At 38.0% G+C, this 13,842-nt stretch overlaps 1 protein-coding gene across 4 annotated transcripts in view; it reads right to left on the reverse strand.

Moving 5' to 3' along the window:
* Window positions 1–13,842, reverse strand: part of LOC149815377 (uncharacterized) — a 123,244-nt gene that overhangs the window by 29,989 nt on the left and 79,413 nt on the right. For 2 of the 4 annotated variants that reach the window (XR_016428131.1, XM_089990611.1), the window contains exons 10-11: window positions 9,553–9,717; window positions 9,299–9,454 (exon numbers count right to left, since the gene is read on the reverse strand). Coding sequence is in view for 2 of the 4 variants with exons in the window: in XM_089990611.1 (XP_089846737.1) it covers window positions 9,299–9,454; window positions 9,553–9,717 (321 nt within the window). In the remaining 2 variants the exon portion in view is untranslated. Of the gene's footprint in view, window positions 1–9,225; window positions 9,455–9,552; window positions 9,718–13,842 lie in introns of all 4 variants that reach the window. The other 2 variants (XR_016428130.1, XM_089990612.1) reach the window with 1 other exon arrangement.

Here is a 13,842-nt window from a genome sequence, read left to right on the forward strand (position 1 = left end):
ATGAGTGGACCAAGCATATCGAAATGGATTGTCATTATGTTCGAGACGAATATCTCAAAGAAACCATCACATTGCCATATGTCACTTCAGAGTATCAACCAGCTGACTTCTTCACCAAGGCGCTCCCAACTCCACGATTCATGTTTCTTCTTGGCAAACTTTCGGTCTTCTCCCCGTAAAGTTTGAGGGGGCGTGTTAAATTATGTATATATAAATATATATATACATATACTTATATATATATATATACATTAGTATATATATATAAGTATATATACGTATATATGTATATATACATAATTATATTTTCTTTTTCTGTTTTGTATAAACCAAAAACCCGATAGGGGTATTTTGGTAATTCCCAAATGTACCTTTTTACTTTTTCCTTTTTTCTCTTTTTCCCTTTTTTCTTTTTCCTTTTTTATTTCTTCTTTTTGCTTTTTGGAATCATAAAGGGGCCCCACCCATCTAGTCGTTGGGGCCCCAACAGTCATATTTATGACCGTTGGGGCTCCCAACGACTAGAAGGGAGCCCCCTTTATGGGTCCTCTTTAGTGCTTCCCTCCTCTATTTAAAGAGGAGGTTCCCCCTTGTAAATGTATGGGTTTTTACACCCTTCTCTTCCTTTCTTCAATAAATCCAACTTATGACTTTAAGTCATTTCCTATATTTGTGAGTTTTGTGTGTGCACATTTGGTGTTTGTGTTCTTGGCTCTTGTAGTCACTCTTAAGGAGTGACTTTTGCTCTATTTGTGCTTCCGCCTCTTTTCATTACAGAGAGAAGCCTTAAGAGAGTTGTTGGACTCTCCAACGGCTCTAATAGAGCTGTTGGGGAGTCCAACAACTCTTTTTGGATTTACCTTTTTGACTTGGTCAAAAAGGTAAAGGCCAAATCAGTCCAATGATGGACTGGTTTGGCTAATTCTAGTTGTATTTTAACTAGAATTAATTAAAAGAAAAATCCTAACTAGAAAGGAGATAAAACATTACATGTCTATGAGATTACATATGAGATATTATATGAGATTACATATTTTAACACCGGAAAGAAAACACCGACATATTGTAGAAAGTGCCTTGAGCATGATACATGGTACTAATGTCCCTTTAAGCTTGCGGACTGAAGCTTTTCATTTTGCTGTGTACGTCATAAATCGACTACCCATGAAATTGCTTGCAAACCAATCTCCTTATTTTACACTCTTTGGGACTTACCCTGATTATAATGAATTACGAGTGTTTGGCTGTGTATGTTACGTTCATATTGATAGTTCCCAACGTAACAAGTTTCAGAACAAGGCAAACAAATGTAAGTTCGTTGGTTATGCTGATCAGTACAGAGGTTATCGTTGTTACGATCCTACTGCCCATCGAATCAGAGTCTCACGGAATGTTGTGTTTGATGAGACCCATACCGAGAGCTTAGGAAGGATAGAATAACATAACGTAGTTGGTGACGGTTATCAACTGTGGCTTGCTGCTAAGGTATTCGATCAAATGGCTACCCTCGATACTTCCTCATGCCATTCTATATCGTCTGAACAAAGTAAAACCGATGTGTGTTTACAAAGGGAAGAATCACCAAATACCCAGGACACTATGTCTGCCGTTTCAGATGTTGCCAAAGTTCCAAGGAGTTTTCTATGTACGACGAAATAAAGATAATGCTCAATGAACTGATGTGAAGCCTAGAAGACCTGAAAGGATTCATCATCCTATTGAAAGATGGGTTAGTTATAACAACTTCTCTACGGAGTTACAATTGTTCCTCTCTTAGATTGAAAAACAGGATGAACCTATTAGCTTTCCACAAGCGTCTATGTCACTTAAATGGGTTGAAGCCATGAATGAGGAAATGAGAACCTTACATGAGTGTGGAACTTGGGAGATTGTTCCTAGACCATCAGACAAAAACATTATAGGGTCTAAATGGGTCTATAAAATAAAGTACAAACCTGATGGATCCATCAAGCACTACAAGGCAAGGTTGGTGGCAAAAGGTTTCACCCAAGAATATGGGCAAGATTACGATGAGACTTTTAGTCCTGTGGTCAAGATGGAAACTATTCGACTAATTTTGTCTTTGTCGGTTCAGTATGGATGGACTCTCAGTCAGCTTGATGTCAAAAATGCATTCTTATATGGTAGCCTGAAAGAAGAGGTGTACATGGAACAACCCTCTGGCTATGCAGAACACAACCCCAGCACACATGTTTGCAAACTACGAAGAGCCATTTATGGGTTAAAGCAGGCTTCTCGTTATTGGTTTGACAGTTTTTCCCTCGAAGTTCAGCGATATGGTTTCATTTGTTCCCATCTCGATCATTCATTGTTTATCGTTTGTGACTATAAGGTACGTACCTTGATTCTTATATATGTGGATGACATTATTATTACTGGAAATTCAAATGAACACATAGAAGCCACCAAGGACTTACTGAGTCGGTAGTTTAAAATGAAAAATTTGGGAGTCTTGCGTTATTTCTTGGGAGTTGAAGGGGATAGACAGAATGAATCTCTTTCATTAACTCAACACAAATACACCTTGGATCTATTGGAAAGAGCAGGCATGACAGATTGTAAGCCACTATCCACTCCTAGTGTATTAAATCACAAGCTGAGTTCTCAAGATGGGGAACCATATAAAGACTTCAGGCAATATCATAGTCTCGTTGGTATGCTTCAATACCTCACCTTCACCAAACCAGACATTGTGTATGTCGTGAACCAAGTGTCACAATTCATGCATGACCCACGAACAGAGCATATGAATGTTGTTAAGAGAATTCTTCGATATTTAAAAGGAACTCTTGGAGATGGCCTAGTCTATAATCAGTCCAAGTTCAAAGGAGAGCGACATCGAGTGGATGTTTACACAGATGCCGATTGGGCTGGAGATCCAGATGACAGACGATCAGTTTCTGGGTATTGTGTTTTTCTTGACGGAAACTTGATAGCATGGAGTAGCAGGAAACAACGTGCACAATCCAGTACAGAAGCTGAGTATCGGTCTATGGCGGCTGAAACTGCAGAAGTTACATGGCTGAGACATCTTTTGACTAAGATCGGAGAATTTATTATGCCTACTAATCTCTTTTATGATAATCAAAGTGCCATACAAATTGCCCTCAACCCCATTCATCACAGTCGTACCAAACATATAGAAATTGATCAACACTTTGTTCGACAAAAGGTGGAAGATAGAGAAGTTGAACCAGCCTATGTTCCCACGGCTGATCAAGTGACAAATTTGTTTACTAAGGGACTTACTAGCGTCCATTTTTGGTTTTTAAAAGGCAAGTTGTCCATGATATAAAACCATGCACAACTTGAGGGAGACTTAAGATTGGACCGCATGCATATACGGGTCCAGATCTGGACCCGTATCTCTATCTTTATAATATCGGGTCTGGACTGAAGAGTCTCAGACCCGACCCGATCTGGTGGTTATAAGTTCACGTAAATAAATAGGGCAAGTGTATTGGAGGCTTATTGATCTGCTGTTGTGGTTCTCCCTCCTCTCCCTTCCAGCAACCAGCAGAAGAGCCGGATACCAAAAAGGTGCGTTTTCTTTCATTTTCACCTTGATTTTGTGGTTTAAAATGAGGAGGACGATAGGCTTTGACATTGTTTTCGGGTCTTGATACGGCATTGACCTCATCCTTTTCTTTATAATTACAAGGAACGGCAAGAACATTTGATCCTTGTTTACTTAAACCCATACAGGTCTCTTCACCACTTAATTTGGTGAGAACATCTTCAAGAAAGGAAGGAGTAAAAGATGATGAAAGAGATGACCTATTTGCTCAAATTCGGGCCTTAGCCCATTCAAGAAGTTGAAGATCCGATCTTCTTCAAGTTGCTTGTGACGGAGTTCTATTGCTTCTCTACTTCATTTAGGCTCGAGCATAGCAAGCTCGTCCCAAATAGAAGAAAGGTCGGCAAAATATTCTCTAATAGACATGTTGCCTTGTTGAAGAGTAAGAGTTTTCTTTTGGAGGTAGTATTTATGTGATAGGTCTCTTGAGGTATATATTTTTTCAAGATAATGCCAAGCTTCCAAAGCTTTCTTGAACTTGATAATATTAGCATTAATCATGGTTTCAACCGACGAGAAAATCCAAGAAAGAATCTTAAAATTCTTCATTTCTCATTCGTCATGTTTCTTAGAGTAATCCTCAAGCGCTTTGGTTCTTTCATCTCCCTCAAGAATCTTGATTTCTCCATCTTTAACAATAGTAATCTTTGGTTCGGGTTCCGGGATTGTGCCTTGCATTTAACCCCACAAACCCTTCTCTTTTATGTGGTTCTCCATGTTTCCGGCCCAAACATGATAGTTGGAGCCATTTATTTTAAAGCCGAGAGCAAAGGAGGATTCTTTTTCGCCCATTAGAGAGTAAAGATAGAGGAAGAAATATGTACCAAGAGAAAATATGTAGGTTTTACTTGCACAAGATTCCTCTAAAATATTGGAGAAGCAAAATCCACCACTTCAATCTTCAAAACACCAATGGCACGCTTTTCGAGGCACTCAAAAAACAAAGAATCCCACGATCCTCTATCACCAACCTTGCTTTGATACCATGTAAAATTGCCTACTAAGAGGCTACAAGCACAAATCCTTGAAAAAGTACACAAATGCACTTACACCACACTCCAAATTGGATAAGTTTTTCTTTTAGGGTTCGAGTTCCAACTCAAATTTTCTTTCCTTCTGAATTTTCCGGTTTTTCCTTTAGGATTCGAGTTCCGAATCGAATTTTCTTTCCTTTAAATCCAAATTGGATAAGTTTTTCCTTTAGGGTTCGAGTTTCGACTCGAATTTCCTTTCCTTTAAATCCGAATAGGTCTAGTTTTCTGTGATCATTGCAAAGTTTTTCCTCTTATTTCATCTTTTCCTTCTCTTTGCCTTTCTAGCCTCTATTCCCTTTTTGAGAGGAAATAAAAGATAGAAAAGAAAAGAGAAGAGAAAAGAAAGAAGAGGGAGGAACTCTTTTGCAAAGGTCTCACTTGACCTTAATTTTGAAAAATATTTTGAAATTACTCGACACTGTATTTTGAAAATTTTGCGGGAAAATGAAAAGACGGGATTCGCTCGTCAGTGCGAGGTTCGACCGTGCCTGGCGCCTTTACCAGGGGTAATCGAACCAAGGATTGAACTTATGTCTTTTGCTTTGCCTAAATATTATCTAAGAATTTATTCTAAGTCTAAAATGCACAAAGAATCATGTTTTGTGCAATGCAAATGCAAAGATGTATGCTTTTAAGAAAATAATTTAGAAATTTTGAGATTTTCCAAGTGATTATGAAATAAATTTGATAATGTAGTAAAGAAATGATTCAAAGGGTTGAAATTGATTTAAAAAAGTTAGATTTTGAATCTAACTTAGAACTTTAAAATGGATCTGGAAGAAGAGATTTGAATTTCTAAGTCTTGAAATAATCAGAGTTTGAAAAAATAAATCTTGGATGAAGTCTTGAAAGGGAGAATTGGAATTTTGAAGTTTAGAATAAAATTTTCATACCAAGAACGTCTATATCTTTGAAATCGAGTTGCAATAAGTTCACAGACAACTCACTGTTTTTTATTTTCATTATATAATTGTTATATACTGTGTCCACAACGGTGGACTCACCTATAGGTGTTTCTATCAAGTAAGAAACACTCAATCGAGTAGGTGTAACGTGCAACAGTTTCTCAAAAGTTGAGGTAGTGAAACTATGTGTAGCACTAGAGTCAAACAATACAAGTGCTAGAATGTCAGAAATATAGAGTGTACCTTCAACGACTCCAGGGCTAGCAAGAGCTTCTTGAAGAGCAGTTGCATAAGCGCGACCTGATACCACAGACTTCTGCTTCGATGGTGCACTGCTTCTCTGATCAGGTTGTGGGCAGTCGTTGGCATAGTGACTCATCTGCTGGCAGTTGAAGCACCTGACATTCCTTAGGTCACATTTGCCCTCTTACCTCTAGAGACCAAAAGTCCTGCATGCGCTGTCTGACTGAGCCGACTTCTGAATCTTTTTCCTTTTAGCTTGCTGAACTCCCACATTCTTGACTTGCTTATGCTGGTTCTGACCAAAGGTTTGACCTTCGTACCGCCTCTTGTGTTTCCATTGAAATCTTCCTTTATACTAAAATTTCTTCAAGAGGACTCTGCCACATCGCTACCATTATGCTTGGCCTTATCTTTATTCTTAGGTTTCTCTTGCTCTCGGGGCTTCTCTTTTGTCCTCAATTCCCAAAATTTGTACCTTGAGGAGTAGTCCATGAGTCGAGTGTAATTCTTTATCTATTGTGGCCCTACCAATCTCAGAATTTTGGGTCTCAAGCACGCTTGCACTTCTCTTTCTCATTTGCCACCAAGGACTTGGCAAAATGAGAAAGTAAGTTAAAGTGAGTTGTATATTGTGCTACAGTCATATCACCTTGCTTCAACTTTCTGAATTTTTCTTCATTTTATACCCTCTAGCACTTCGAAAAGAATTGCCTGTAAAATCTCCTCACAAAGGTAGACCAAGGCAAATACATGTCTTTCTCCAAGGTATCCCTGATTGACCTCTACCGGTGCTATACATCGCTGGTCAAATTCGACACAGCTATCCATACCCTCTGATCCTCTGAACACTGAATGACATCCAAGGCCTTTTCCACCTGCATAAGCCAATTCTCTGCTACAACACCATCAGAAGTGCCATCGAAAAGTAGAGGTTGCATGTTCTTGAATCTTTTTACCCACGAGGTGATGCCAGAAATAATCATTTGGGGTTGATTTTGCTGAGCTCGAGTCATTTGGAAAAGCTCATATAGAATGCAGTGAGTAAACATGCACTTAAGACATGCACTTCAATAAAAGAGAAATGCTTGAGGCTCTCAAGCTTACAAAACAAAGGGGGGAACACCCCTATTTATACAAATGCAAAAGGCCACATGGGGGGGCTTCCAAAGGAGTGGTTGGGGGGTGACCGTTGGGGTCCCCAACGACTCTATTGGGGGGACCCCCAATACAACAACACAACAACTACGCCTTCATCCCAAAACAATTGGGGGGGACCCCCAATGTGACACATTAAATAAAGAAAATAAAAAATAAAAATAAAGGGAAAAGAAAGAAAGAAAAAAAAATTACAACATATTCCAAGTGGAATATGCGCAAGATGTGAAATTACAATAATACCCTTTTTGGGTAAAATAATAAAGATATATATATATATATATACTTACAACATTGGTTTTGGAGATATATTTTAACAAGTTTATCTGTATAATGCACAATATACAAAGTACTGCAGTCCATGCACAACAAACTAACACTCAGAAGCCCAAATATGTAGCAGGAGGGTTCTTAACCTATTACATCATTTAGACTGAGTTCACATTGTTTGAAAAAGGAAATGAACAAGGGGAATAATATCCAATAATGCTTTCATCCGCAGCCTGGTTTTGGGTCATGAGATGGCTGGAAAATGATGAGGACCTGTTACTTAAGTTGGATGTTGCTCGTTCACCATTGTGCAAAAAATACGGATAGCAAATGATGCTACTGTAGTGATCAGCCTGGTCTCTCACTCTCGTGAATGCACAGAGATGTCCAGGTTTGGGATGGGAAATAGAAAGCCCCTCATTTTTTCCTACAACTAATGGAACCTTATCTGGCTGAGTTTCAATCAAGATTGGCATCTTTGCCCAAATAAAGCTCCAATCCATATAATTGCAAATGAAATTTTCATAGATGAGGACCTGTTCTTTCACAGCAGATAGAAATCTGAACAAACACAGAATCATAATCATCATAGATGAGGACCATTTTTTACGGCAAACATAGGTAAAAAAATTTATTTTCTTATGGTGAGCCACCAATTAATAACACATTTGAAATTCATTTAGTCAAGCTTCATGCACATCAGACAGACATGCGTACAACCCCCATAACAACTATGTTGCATCATAGAGTATGAGCATCTCCACTGGCTCCAAGCAATCACATCCTTACAAGTATAAAACTCAAATACGCTACTGCTTGGTATCATGGATTTGATTGGCTCCAGCACCAATGATTAACTTATTATCCAAGACACACCTTAGATACAAAGAAAATGGCCAACAGAAAGTTTTTTGCCAAGATGACATTTAAACCACAAGAAAAACTAAACAAACAACAATTTAAGCAGAGTCAACCAGAGAAAACCTTCAAGACCGTAATTAGTGGACACTCTGTGATACAAACTAGATAATCCCTAGATAATTTGTTTAATTACCTCCCAGTAGACGAGTTTGTTTCACCTGTTCACTTACCAACTCAATTTCCACTTGTTCATTATCAATTCAATCCCCCAATTATGTTGTGTGCATGAACTTAACACATGAAGTTCATATACAAGTATGTCCAGAAAAAACATACAAGTAAATCAAGAAAATTATCAACTGCCCACTTTCATCAGCAATCTCATATTAATAGCAAAAGAAGATAAAAGAACATCTTATTTCCAAGATCAGTTTGAAAAGGCTTCAGCTCTTAAAGTCAAAATCCCATCATATAATGATTAGCGGTAAAGAGGAATGACCTATGTGTTAGAATCAGTGATGGGCACCACCTTTGAGCGGCATGTTTGCAATATTAGTACAAAAAGGGTATTTTCATTTATTAACCCTGACAAGAATACATTTATGTATATCTAAGGAGCCGCCCCCTGAGGATCATTAAGAAGGATTTCTTTTCAGGTTGTATGTTCTCTTTTCTCTCTTCCTCTCTCGTCATTTTCATTCAAGTGTGGTGATTCTACTCTATTGCTTGAGTTTTTTAAAGTATGGCCCCGGGAGTCAACAATGGGCAAGTGAATGAAAATCAAATACCCTAAGGCTATCTTTTGGGAAGAGGTACTTGGAAGAAATTGATGTAAAAAATATGGGAAGAAATGAGTCGGAGGGAATTGGATACCCGTTTTGTTTGGGAGCACCTAGCAATTCCTCCAAGGATTCATGTCACTAATTCTTTGGATTCTCTATCTCGTTGGGAAATAGTGAGGCTAAGATAATTTGATGGAGGTTTGAAGAGAATAAAAAAAATTTCTGGAGAAGGAATTGGCAACTATCTTCTTGTGAAGGAATCCAAAACAAGGGAAATAAAAATTGGTGGAGACAGCTTCAATTCCCTTACACTAAACATAAAAAGAAAGGGGAATCCTTGTTTCCAGAAAACCTTTCTGGTTCATTTCAATTCTTACCAAATCCACTTCCTAAATAGGTCCTGATCACATACAGTACTTGAGAGAAAATTGATACCGACAGCAAAGTTACCTGGTGATGGTAAGTAGTTGCTGATTTCAGAAACTTCCTGTAAGCATGAACTGCTCTTTTAGTATAGGGCTTCAAAGCAACCCTAGCTTTGTCAACATGAGGTTTCGTAATAGTAGCGACCCGATCAACATAGGGCTTGGAGAGCTTCTTCATTTCCTGTTATAACATGATAGCCGATCACGGATGATGAAGTCCATAATCTATCAAAATGGAAAATGTTAGATTTTCATCAGAGAATAATGTTCCATTAATACCTTCAGGTAGGGATCTGCCTTTTCTTTCGCTTTGACAACATGAGGTGTAATGGCAGCCTTTGACTCCTCATAAACCTTAACCATTTTAGTTGTGGCAGTTTGTACATGTGGCTCAATTGCGGTAGATAATATCACCCATTTTTCCTGCAAAACAGGAACCCATTTCTGCACAGGAAATATAAGAATCACGATGTCAACATTATAGATACAACAATCTGTAGTCAGAACAAAAAGCAGTCATGAAAGCCAAAAAAAAAATCATGCATAACAGGTTAAATTCATCAATGATTTGCTTGACAATTTACATCAAGGCGTCATTAATGCCCATGGCCTTGCATGGATGTTCACATGTTCACCTAAAAGGAGTGTATCATAATATGTCAGTCTTCCTAAATGCAACTTTTTAAAATACCTATGATGGTGAGATTAATACACAAGACCTTCACAGTACTTTAAATTTGTCAGGGGAGAAAAAAAATTGAACTTGCTAACATCCACATGAATCACGCTGACAGCACTCTTTACATAATAAAAAATAACAGGTGATGGAAGGTCTCCCAGATATAAAAAGAATGTTAAACAAAAAGTTCATTTCAGGTGATGGAAGGTCTCCCAGTTATATAAAAAGAACATTAAAGTTACATTTCAGCTGCTTGTTGAACATTTCTAAAACTTAAAGAAAGATGCTAAGATCACATCTCAATTGAAAACAGCAAGTCAGTTGCAGAATTCAATAAAAGACCTAATCTATGCATGCAAAGAACCATTTGCCTACATGAAATCCAGCTGCTAGGTGATACAAGCATCCTTTTCATTCCACCAGTCTTCTTTTCCTCCCCCCCCCCCCCCCCAAGCAACACCTAGGCCATCTTCTGGCAGCGAAACAATCAAATGGTTACCTAAGACTAAATGGATAATGGTCTTCCCAATAAGAGCAACCAAGCGTATATGAGACAAACTAGTATTTTTTTGTAAGAATGATACAAACTAGTATGACCATCAAATGATAGTTGAACTTCTTCCCACCATATATTAGGAAAGATACATACAATCTTACTATAAACAAGGCCAGGCTTTTCCAATGAAAGATTACAGTTTGCCTTCTTTAAAATTTTATGAGCAAACATCATTGAAACAGGATAGCATCCATGTTTTTATGGGAAAAAAAAAACAGAAGACTTTATAAATCGCATGAAAATTTCATAACATTTAACTGGTATCACCAAGTTCTCAGATATATGGGCAATAGTATTAATAATTCAGGAACATTTGTAGATTGCAAGTTGTTCATGGTCCAAAACCATGATCAACTTGAGGGGGGGTGAAAAAGTGTATTCTGGTAGGACCCGACCCGGGTCCATTGTATGTACAGTCTGGATACTAGGACCCGGGAAATGTACAGGTTTAAGGAGGTTCATGTACAGATAAACTTATCTCTTTCGGGTCTGGACATTGCACCAGACCCGGATTTATTGTTCTTTTAAATGTATTAATACAAAGTTTAGGTCACGATTTCATTAGTTGAAATCGTGACAGCCACAGCCCACTTTTCTTCTTCTTCTGTTCTCTCTCTCTCTTTTCTCAATACAGGTACCAAAGGGGATTCTAACATGGTATCAGAGCCAAGATCCATCTAAGGGCTGAAGAGACTTCCGAAAGGTGCAACAGCCAGAGGTTTGAGGTCTTCATCTTCTTTATTTTTTTCTTCTTCCGTCTATCTCTCATTCCTCCATTTCTTTTCTAAATTTATGGTGTATTCCCGTCCCACGTGGGCCTGCATTCACGTGAGTCTGGGTTTTACGTGAATCATGTTCACGTAAGCAATGTGCAAAAGGGGTAACTCTGTTTCACGTGAAACACAGTAACGACCCACGTGAACTGCGATTTTTTTTCAGACATTGTCTGATCTGGTGCATCAGATCTGTCCCTTTTGTTAAAATGTAAAACTGTACATATATGTATATATAATAATATTATATTATTATATATATATATATATATAAATACATTTTTCATTTCTTTCTTTTCTGTAATTTTTTCCCTTTATTTTTATTTTTTGTCTTTATGTCATCTAGTTCAGTTTGAACTAGAATGACTGTTGCTAGTCAAGTCCTGTCCAGACTTGACTAGCAATAGAGCTGTTGGACTGACACATTCCAACAGAGCTAAATAGAGCTGTTGGACTGTGCCCAACAGCTCTATTGAGTCCTCTTTCAGCTGTGTATATAAAGGGGTGCAGCCCCTCTTGTATTTTACTCCAATGCTTCTTAAGCAATTGGTTTTTCATATCAATAAAGAATACATTTTTATTTTTATTTTGTTTCCAGTTATACCCTTTTTAAGGGTTATGCTTTAGTGTCATTCTTGACACTTGCTCTTGTTAATCTAAGCTCGTGTTTCGAAGATCCCCATTTCATTTCATGGTATCAGAGCCGCGGAAGTACTAAATCTTGAGGAAAAGCTGCCTCGGTTTCCGTACCCGTTTGCAAAAGTGTTCGCCACTTGAAGAGAAGTGTTTTATCACTTCATTGGAGAAGATTTCACATCTTGTTGTATTGTTTTTTTTTTCTTTCTTTTTCATTTTCCTTCTTGTTTCTCTTCTATCCCTATTCTTTCTCTCCTTGTAATCGATGGATGACAATGATAAAGTCGCCACCATGCCTATGAAACTAAGCGATACGAACTATGTAACATGGGCTTCAATCATGAAGCACCATATATGGGGAAAAGGCTTATGGGGGATTGTGGATGGTTCCGATTCGGAACCTAAGCTATCTCTTACTAAAAAGGAGGGAGATAAAGAGGTCCCTCTATCGGAAAAAGAGAAAATCAAGGCTATTGCCTCATACGAGAAGAAATGGAAAGAATGGAGAATATCCCATGCGAAGATAATGTCATGGCTTATCAATAGCGTTGACATTAAAAAATGCTCAAGTCTTGCCAAATTTGATCATGCCGATAAGGCATGGGAATACCTTAAGAATATGTATTCCCTTAAAGATATTGCACACGTGTGCAACCTCCAAGAAAAAGTTCGAATGATGACACAAGGAGACAAAACTATTCGTGAATATTACAATGGGTTGTCCGAACTTTGGGAAGAACTTTCCCTTTTAGAACCAAAGTGGCATTGTGCCGAAGACATCGAGCTTCGTCAGAAACAACTCGATGCTGAACATTTTTACCAGTTTATCACTGGATTAAGGCCGAAATTTGAAACCACTAAATCGGCCCTACTTCACCGGGGAAAAATTCCTTCTATTGTTGAAACTATTGAAGAGTTAACAATGGAAGGAAATCGTCTCCGGAAAGGTTCTTTAAAAATTGAAGATGATTCCATTTTAGCCGTGTCTAGACCAGGGAATCATGTTCGATCATATAGGCCTCCTCACTTTAACCGACAAAATGGTGACTATGATAAGAAGAAAGTTATTTGTCATCACTGTCATGAACCGGGACACTACAGGCCACAATGTCCCAAACTTAAGGAGCTGAGAGAAAAAAGAGCTGCAATTGCTGGATCGGAGCCTAAAGATCAGGATGCACCAGTTTCCCTGGCCCAACTAATGGAGATTCTTCAGCCTCTCATCAAAGGTGTCTCTTCCTCATCTGAAGCTTCAACCGGCGCAGCAACCTCATTTTTTTCTGATCTAGGTAAAATTTCTTGGCTTCTTGACTCTGGTGCATCTTTTCATATGACCCCAAATAATCAAAGTCTATCCAAATGTGTTAAAAATAAAACAAGTGTGTCAAAGGTCTTTACTGCTGATGGGACTTCTCTTGAAATAGAAGGAATAGGAAATTTTGAAAAAATTTATAAAACAAAAAAAAAAATTTATTCCAGAAATTAGACATGTTCCCATATTAAATTTAAATCTTTTATCTGTATCTCAAATTTCTGATTATGGGTGTAATATTTCTTTTTCTTCTCATGGTTGTTGGGTACAGGATCGTCAGTCAGGCAAGCTGATTGGGGAAGGCCATAGAGAAGGAGGACTTTATTACATGGATTTTTTGGAAATGCCGAAGAAAGCTTTTTGTTATAATATTCAAAAAATAGAGTTGGAACTGTGGCATAAGAGACTTGGTCACCCACATATAGCCAAAAACCAACATTTTCCAAATCTAGGGAAATTTTGTAACTCTGAATCATTTGATTGTAAAGATTGTATTCTTGGCAAAATGAAAAGATTACCATTTCAGAACAGAACCTTTTTCTCTTCAAGACCACTTGAATTAATACACTCGGATGTTTGGGGTCCTGCACCAGTAATTTCTAAAGGAGGATTT

The sequence above is a fragment of the Nuphar pumila genome, chromosome 15 (assembly GCF_984573655.1).
Source record: "Nuphar pumila chromosome 15, dmNupPumi1.hap1.1, whole genome shotgun sequence".
Taxonomy (NCBI): domain Eukaryota; kingdom Viridiplantae; phylum Streptophyta; class Magnoliopsida; order Nymphaeales; family Nymphaeaceae; genus Nuphar; species Nuphar pumila.